Genomic DNA, 8,138 nt, shown 5'->3' on the forward strand with positions numbered 1-8,138 from the left:
CAGTAAGCTGCCATATGCTATCAATTTGACCTTCATAACATCTCTTGCATTTGTCCCCAATTCTGTACTTACACTGGCAATGCCCTAGAAACAACTTTCATTAGTAGGCACTACATAAATGTTAGCTATTACTGTTACTATTCATCACTTGTGACTTGTACTATTTTTTTTAATTAATGCCTTTTGTTTTATGCTACATTCATTTTCAAATTCTTCTTCCATTTCCTACCCAGGGAGCCTTTCTTCATAATAAATAATTTTTTTCAAAAGTTATCCCCAAATGACAATATATGCAGCATTCCACACTAATAGTCCCCCACTTCTGCAATAAAGGGAAAGAGGTATATTTTCTCAGCTTCTCTCTAGGGCCAACCATTGCCACCAGTGGCTATGGTGCCAAAATGGCCAGAGATGGCCAAATGCCGCAGGGAGTGAAAAGAAAACACGGGCCAGGCAGTAGAGTAAAGAACAGCTCCGTTTATCGAACTGAGGGACAGGGCTTATATACCTTTTTAGGGAAGCAAATCAACACGTCCACATGCAAAAACATTTGCATTGCATGACTTCCTCCTGCTTTGTTCTTTTTTGCCATAAACAATATTGTGTTAATAGCCCACAGGCGGTGTTTAGCATGTGTGTGCCACGGGGGTATTGGAGAGAGCACACGTATACCGAGGAGGCTTGGAGAGCCTTCATCCCAAACAGCATGTACATGCCGAGGCAGGGTATGGAGAGCCCACGTGCAGTGTTATCAGCCCAAGGGCAAGAATGGGCCCCAGGGAAAACCTGGCCTGTATCTATATCCCAGAATGGACTCTCTCAGAGCTGGCCCTCTACAAACCATGGCCATTATAATTACCCAGCATTCAGCTTTGTTTTGACTGTTCGTTCTGTTAACATCGTTGTAGACACTGTGCTTGTCGTTTTTCTCCTTAGTTTTACATACTTTGTCCTTTATTAGTTTATTTATCAATTCATGTTTCTCTGAATTCTTCATATATGTCATTTCTTAGTGTCAAATACTGTGTGTCTCCTATGGTAAGAGAATAAGTGAATTTCCCAGTATTCTGTCTACTGCTTCTCCTTCCCATCAATGCTTGATAGTTGGGTGGCATAAGGTGGTTTGGGTGGGATGGAGGGGAGATTAAAGTTTGTGGTTGTGTGAATGGGTTAATGAAAGTGGAAGCCGACCCCTATTGATCCTTTCGATTTACCATGTTTTTATTAATTTGATTAAACATTTATTCTACCTATACATAGAAACTTGAGTAATTAGGAAACAGTAACAAAGTTTCAATCTCTTGACTCGATTGGATAATCCACACCAGACCTGCCCAACTAGGCAGTAGGTAGGGGTCAAAATTAAAATAGGCTAAACTTCTTCAGGCCGCAGATAGACTAGTCATTAGAGACAGACTGATGGCGGTTGGTTGCTGCCAGTCATGTAACAAACAGGAGACAGTGCACAGTGACAACCCACCCCCAAGTTGTATGACAGTCACAATAAAGACCAGTGGAAGGCAGGTTAAGTGGGGGTACGGACAAAACATTTTTACTTTCTTTTACATCCTCTACACTTTTCGAGGGTTGCCTGAAATCCTTTGGCGGGCCTTCTGTTGTGTAGGCCTGATCCACACCAATCTCAAAGGAAGGAAAAGCAACCGTATTCGTATAGGTGCCCAGGAGAGAATGGCGGATAACTGAGTACCTGAAAGGTATGCAGAAAGGTGTCTGCTTCTGGGGTGGGGTGGTATGTATGACAGCAGTCCTGACTGCTAAATATGACCGGACACATCACAATACCCACTATCCGTTACACTGCTGCCAAAATAACCTTCTCACCTGAGAGGTCTGACCGTAGCACTCCCTTGCCCAAAAAATTCTCCAACGGCTCTCTTGCCTCTAATAGAATCCAATGAGATAATAATCGTAAAGCACTTAGTACAGCGCCTAGCACACCATAAGCACTACATAAATGTTAGTTAGAAGTAGTAGTAGTAGTAACAGCAGCTATGTGCACTATGTGCCAGGTACTGTGCTAAGTGCTTTTACAAATGTCATCTCATTTGAGCCTCACAATGACCCTGAAAGGCAGGTGCTATCTCCATTTCGTTTTTGCTGTTATTGTTTGGTCTCATCCAACTTTTTGTGCCCCCATTTGAGGTTTTCTTAGCAGAGGTACTAGAATGGTTCATCGCTTCCTCTTCCAGCTCATTTTACATGTGAGGAAACTGAGGTAAATGGGCTTAAATGACTTGCCCAGGGTCACACAGCCAGTGTCTGTGGTCAGATTTCAACTCAAGAAGATGAGTCTTCCTGACTCCAGGCCCAGTACTCTATCTGCGGTGCTACCTAGCTGCCTCATCCACCTCACTCAGGAAAAGCTGAGTTAAAATCCAACTTCAGACACTTACTAGTTGTGTGATCCTGGGAAAGTCACTTCACTTCAGTTTCCTCATCTCAAAATAGGGATGATAATAGCACCTATTTCCTAGGGTTGTTGTGTGGATCAAATGAAATAATTTTTATAAAAAGTGCTTAGGCAAACACACTTTTCCTCAACAAACTTCCTTTATCTCAAAAGGTTGTTGTTAGAATCAAATGAGATAATATTCGTAAAAACCACTTAGCACAGTGTTTGGCACATAGAAGATGCTCTCTATATAAATGCTTATTCCCCTGCCCCACTCAACCCCAAGTCAACCTATTAAAATATAAGCTTTCGGGGCTAGGACTGTGTAATTTTTTTTGGTTTTTGTTATCTCTAGAGCCTTGTACATGATTGACATTTAATATATGTTGGCTTGAACTGCAGGGCACATAGATACATCTGTGGCAAAGAAGCATGAAAGACATGATGCAAAATGAAATTCAATTACGCCATACAAACACTAAACCTATGATACTCCTGCACATTGCCCTTGCTGAGTTTACTAACATGACACAAACAACTAACTATACATTAAACTTTTCTTTTCATCAGCAAAAGTAAATACCTAATTAGCATAGTCATTCCCATCCTCTTTATTTTTGCCTTACCATAGTCTGGTTTCTTAACAATGTGTTTTGAAAACCGTGCAGACTGGATTCCCAGTCAAAATTACTCGTGTTACATTAGGATTCAGCCCTTTGGCCTCTGTTATATTGTTGTTGGAGAGATCCAGTAGTTCTAATTCATACATTTTGTCTGTGAAGGTTCTGGGCAGGTTTTCTATACCATTGCAACACAACGTTAACTCTGTCAGTCTTTGAAGACCTGAAAAAACGGGTAGGGTGTGAAACTGGTTTCTGTCCAAATACAGAAATGCCAGCTGAGTGTTATTTACAAATATATCTCCTGGAAGAGTATTTATGTTATTTCCAGAAAGATTAAGAAATTCCAGCTGCTTTAACACTGAGAAGAAATTCAAGGAAAGGTCAGACACTAAATTATTTGACAGGTCAAGCCTCCTTAAGCTAGAATTGCCAATGAATGAAAGGGGAGGAATATTTTTAATGCTGTTCCCAGAAATTGAGAAATGCTCTAAGGTGGGGAGAATAGTAAATGCAGAAAATGGAATCGTCTTAAAATGATTATTGTCAAGGAGCAAGTCATTAAGGTTTGTCAAGTTTTCAAACAAATTCTCTGGTAAACTGCTTATTTCATTATTGGAAATATCAAGAATCTTCAGGTTAGGTATGGGATCAAAAACTCCTTCAGGAACTGAGTCAAGATGATTACCAGGCACCATTAAGGTATTTAAGTGAGAAAGGCCCATAAACGTATTTACTGACAACTGTAGCCTGTTTTGAGAGAGGTCCAAATAAGTAAGTCTTTCCAGAGAGGCAAAAATCTTTCCATTAAGCATGCTCAGTCTGTTTTCAGCCAAGTTTAGCCAAAGAAGTTGTTTTGTGTTTTGAAACAAGGCAGGTGGTAGCTCTGTCAAATCATTGCCGGCAAGATCCAAGGAATGGATGCTTTTGCTGATATCATTGAAGGTATCATTCTGCAGGGAGAGTTTGTTGTAGGATAAGCCAAGAAAAGTTAGATGGACAAAGGGCTGAAGGACTCCAGGTGGAACTTGAGTTAAGTGATTCTCATTCAGAAAGAGCGTCTCTGTTTCTTGAGCTATTCCCTGGGGAATGTCAGAGAGGTTGGCAGAGCGGCAATCTGTTAGCAAAAGACTGCAGAGGCAGTTCTGGGGGCAGCTAAACTGGGCGACAGCATTTCCAAAGAGCAGCAAAAACAATCCCCAGATCATCTTTACAACCTGTGCTGTTTGGAAAGAGAAAGGAAAACAAATCAATTTGTTGTTACTCTCTCCGGATAATTGTAGCCAAAATAGATTCTCCCCAGTAGACCATAAGCCGCATTAGAATTGGGACTGTATTCTGTTTTGTTTTTAAGCACCTCATACCTCCCTTGCACATAGCAGGTGTTTCTTGCGTTGGATTGAATTGGAGTGAGAATAGGGAATTGGTAAAATTGAGGCCTGGGTTCTAGTCTTGGTTTTGCCTCAAGTCACTTAATTTCTTTGGGCCTCCATTTCCTCATCTGTTAAATGAACTGATGGTCTACGTGATCTTGTCAAGATATTAGGAGACACCCAGAGCTAAGGTCCAGCAAGCAAATTGTACCCTGAGTTTGGCATAACAACAATCCTTTGCTCTCACCCTCTGGATGATCTCACCCTCTGGCAAAATCATATAAATTTTGCATCGCTTTGATCTCTGTTTCCCATGGGATCGCTGAGGAACTGGTCCTGAAGCCAACATGCTGCTGTGGAAAGTGATCAATCAAATCTCCTAACATGCTAAGTGAACCAAACCAGGTACTTCATTCCTGTTCCTGCCATGCTACCTCTGGTTACGTACCCCACTGAATGATCACAAGGCTCAATGATCCTAGCGGCTTGAAACAGTCACAAGGCTCAATGATTCTAGTAACTTAGAGACTGTTCCCACAGGATTCAAGAATGCCCATATTGTCCCAAAAAATGCCAGCTATGGAAACTGTTTACTCAAAACCTAAGAATGACTGTGTTATGGTCCTGTCTTCTGTGGTTTTCATACATTAGAAACCTTACTCCTGCCATAAGCCATAAGCCCTCCTTCCCAGGAGATCTTCCACTTGCAAGCGTTTTCCTCACTTTGAAATTAAACTTCTCTTTGATTCCTGACTCTCCTGTCTCTAGCCTGAGTTGTTCACCTCTGGCCACCCATAGGTTTGAGACTGGTTCCAGTATGGTTGGCAATCTCTAAGATCTCTTCCAGTTCCAAAGTGATATTAGTCAATATAATTGGAGTCCAAGAAAACACAGTTATCACCTTTCATGATTTGAAAGCATGGAGTGAGGCAGAGAGGATTTGTATTGTGTCCTAGGCTCTCTTCTCTCTTCACTGTAAACAATACTCTCTTGGTAACCTCATAGGTAGCCATGGATTTAATTATCATCTTTAAGATGATTCACAGATCTATACACTTGCTTTTGTCTTCCTATTTACCAGAGCTGGAATTTGTGATTTTGTGAATTGGTGGATAAAAGCAGAATTACAGGAATAAAGTCTAATTAATAAAGAATAAGTAAAAAAAATTGAATCTGTTTAAAACTACATTGCCCAAGTAGACTCTAATTAATAAAGTCTAATTAAATCTAATTAATAAAGAGTAAGTAAAAAAATTGAAACTGTTTAAAAATATATTACCCAAGTAGATTCTTGGTTTCTCTTGGAAAATGATTTAAAGAAGCCAGAACCCAGCCACCTTGGTTAGAATGCAAATTCCTTGAAACCAGGGACTGTATTTTGCCTTTCTTTGTATCCTCAACATTTAGCACCATGCCTGGCACAGCATAGGCATTTAATAAATGCTTATTGACTGATGAATGACTACAAATGAACTACTGCATTCCTCTACTTGCAACAATTAAAATTGTATCTAGACAGCCAAAGGCACAGAGGATCTGTATTCTGTCACAGGCCCTCTTCTCTTCTCTCTTCCCTATATGCCATACTCTTCTCCAGTAACCTTAGCAGCAGCCATGAATTTAATTATTGTCTCTATGCAGATGATTCACAAATCTATATACTTGCTTCCTTTAAAAGTTTAGGTATGACTTACCTTGGTGTTAGGTCTGTTACAACCTCAGAAAATTTCTCTTCACTAAAATATGCCCACAATAAGCCATCGATATTCACCTGAAATTTCTTTCTGTTCCTTTGGTTAGTTGACAAATGGGTCTCAGAAACAATTTTCTCCAGCCTTTGCTGCTATCTTCTTTGGCAGAATTCACTTAGAAAACCAGTACAACCGGAAAACTGAAGTACTTGGAAAACAGAAGTTTATTTTAAAGGTAAGGATGCTGATTCATCCAACCAGAAGTCTTGCACTGTTTCGACAGCCCAGAGTTTCCTCTGTTTCACAAAGCAGAGGAGCACCCAAGTTGAAGCCAAACCAACAGGTTTGTCATTGCAACACAGTCAGTCATTATTACTCAAAAACTAGGGTTCGGCTCTTTATCATGTACAAAAAATAAAAACAGAAAAGCAAGCTTTCATTGTACAGTAGCTGTTATCAGGAACAAATCAATAGTTGTTTTATTTATTTCTTTTTCAATAGTGGAAGAGGAACTCTTGACTACAGTAACATCTCGGGAATTTTCTCTACTATTTTGCTCATGGTGTATTTTAAAAGCACCACATAATATAATAATAATATAACAAACTGTTGGCATTTTAGTAATCAGGTTGAAATAACTTTAGGTGCTTACAAATTTCATTGCAGAAAAAAACTTGAAGAGGATGGATATTACATGGATAAACCTTGATATTTCAGCAGTGTTCCTAACCTAGTTTTTCACCCAGCACAGCCTATTTTACAAAAGTTAGATTAATTTTAAAGAAGTATAATTAATCACAAGAAAAATAAAATATTTTAACATCTTACTAACAGGTTGACCCATATGTTGTGAAATAGGTATTGCTCAAAAACCTCATATTTTTGAAAAGCAAGCATAATTACTCTATTATCACAGCATATCACTGATTTGAGTTAAATATAAAAGAAAAAAATAAAGAATATATTACTAAGTATATTCCACTTTGACAAACTGACTTCTTACCCGATTCTTGAAAATGATTTTAAAATCAGTATTGTTATTTAAGCTCTGTTTTTCCACTGTCAAAATCTATACAAACTGAAAAGAATCTAGCACAAAGATACAAGTGTCGTCTTCAAGCTATTATGTAATGGGGAACTGGACACCAGTGTACTCTGCTGGCCCTCATGGAGGGCTTGGCGAGCCTGCTTCTAGCGAGGAATATTGGAAGACTCTGCCCTCCACTTTGGGGCATGAACAGGTCTGTGACTATTTCCTGGCTTCTTACTGTATGGTGAAGAAAAATCATTTAATTGGCTGCTGAGCCAGAACTGAGCATGCATACTCAAGGTTCCTATAGAGGAATTCATCCTCTGTCCTTTCCCAGTGATTTTTCAGTGGGAAGGTCAGACTATTGAGTCTCTCAGGGATAGAGGTGCCTCACCTCCTGGTCATCATGAAACTGGGGTGCTATTTTTTGTCTCTGGTGTTTTGTTCTTATACTGAGTACAGGAGACATAACCTATGACATCACAAACTTTAAAAAGTCAGAAGAGTAGCCAGAGAGGTCCAGGAACAGCAAAATGAAGAGGTAGCCCTGAGGAGTAACAGCTTGACCTGCCCCAGGGGTGGATCAAGCTGGTGGCTAAGACACCATTTTTGGCAAGCAAGGGAGTTGTGCTAACCCCAGAGGAGAACTTGGTGGGAGCAATGTTTTGTAGCAATCACTTTAACTTTGGCTCCACTCTCCCCAGGGACACAAGGGGGGAAAGGGGACAGGGTGCTCCCAAATTTGAAGGTTTTTGGCCAAGATGACGGCTGGAAAGCAGGGACTTGCATGAGCTCCCTGCCCAGGTCCCTCCAAAAACCTATAAAAATGGCTCTGAACAAATTCTATTGCTGCAGAACCCACGGAATAACAGAGGGAAGCAGGGCTCCAGCCCAGAACAGCCTGAATGGTGGCTGGGTAATGTCTATCAAATGGAGCTGGGAGCATAGTGAAGCACAGCTCAGCATGAGCTGTGCCCCCAACCAACCAGACTGGGAGCTGGGCAGAACAGG

The 8,138-nt window shown here is 40.4% G+C and overlaps 1 protein-coding gene across 1 annotated transcript; it reads right to left on the reverse strand.

Annotated features, from left to right (window-relative positions):
- Positions 1–2,655: 2,655 nt before the first annotated feature.
- Positions 2,656–6,254, reverse strand: LOC118833816 (leucine-rich repeat-containing protein 15-like). The gene is made up of 2 exons (XM_036741220.1): positions 6,178–6,254; positions 2,656–4,255 (listed from the first exon to the last, which is right to left on the reverse strand). Exon 2 carries the CDS (start codon positions 4,239–4,241, stop codon positions 3,054–3,056), a length of 1,188 nt encoding a protein of 395 aa, XP_036597115.1. The 5' UTR covers positions 4,242–4,255; positions 6,178–6,254; the 3' UTR covers positions 2,656–3,053.
- Positions 6,255–8,138: the final 1,884 nt, after the last annotated feature.

The sequence above is a fragment of the Trichosurus vulpecula genome, chromosome 1 (genome assembly GCF_011100635.1).
Source record: "Trichosurus vulpecula isolate mTriVul1 chromosome 1, mTriVul1.pri, whole genome shotgun sequence".
In the NCBI taxonomy this organism is placed as follows: Eukaryota; Metazoa; Chordata; class Mammalia; order Diprotodontia; family Phalangeridae; genus Trichosurus; species Trichosurus vulpecula.

Coding starts and splice junctions, on each gene's coding strand:
- LOC118833816 (XM_036741220.1), bottom strand. CDS start 4,241: ATGATCTGGGGATTGTTTTTGCTGCTCTTTGGAAATGCTGTCGCCCAG.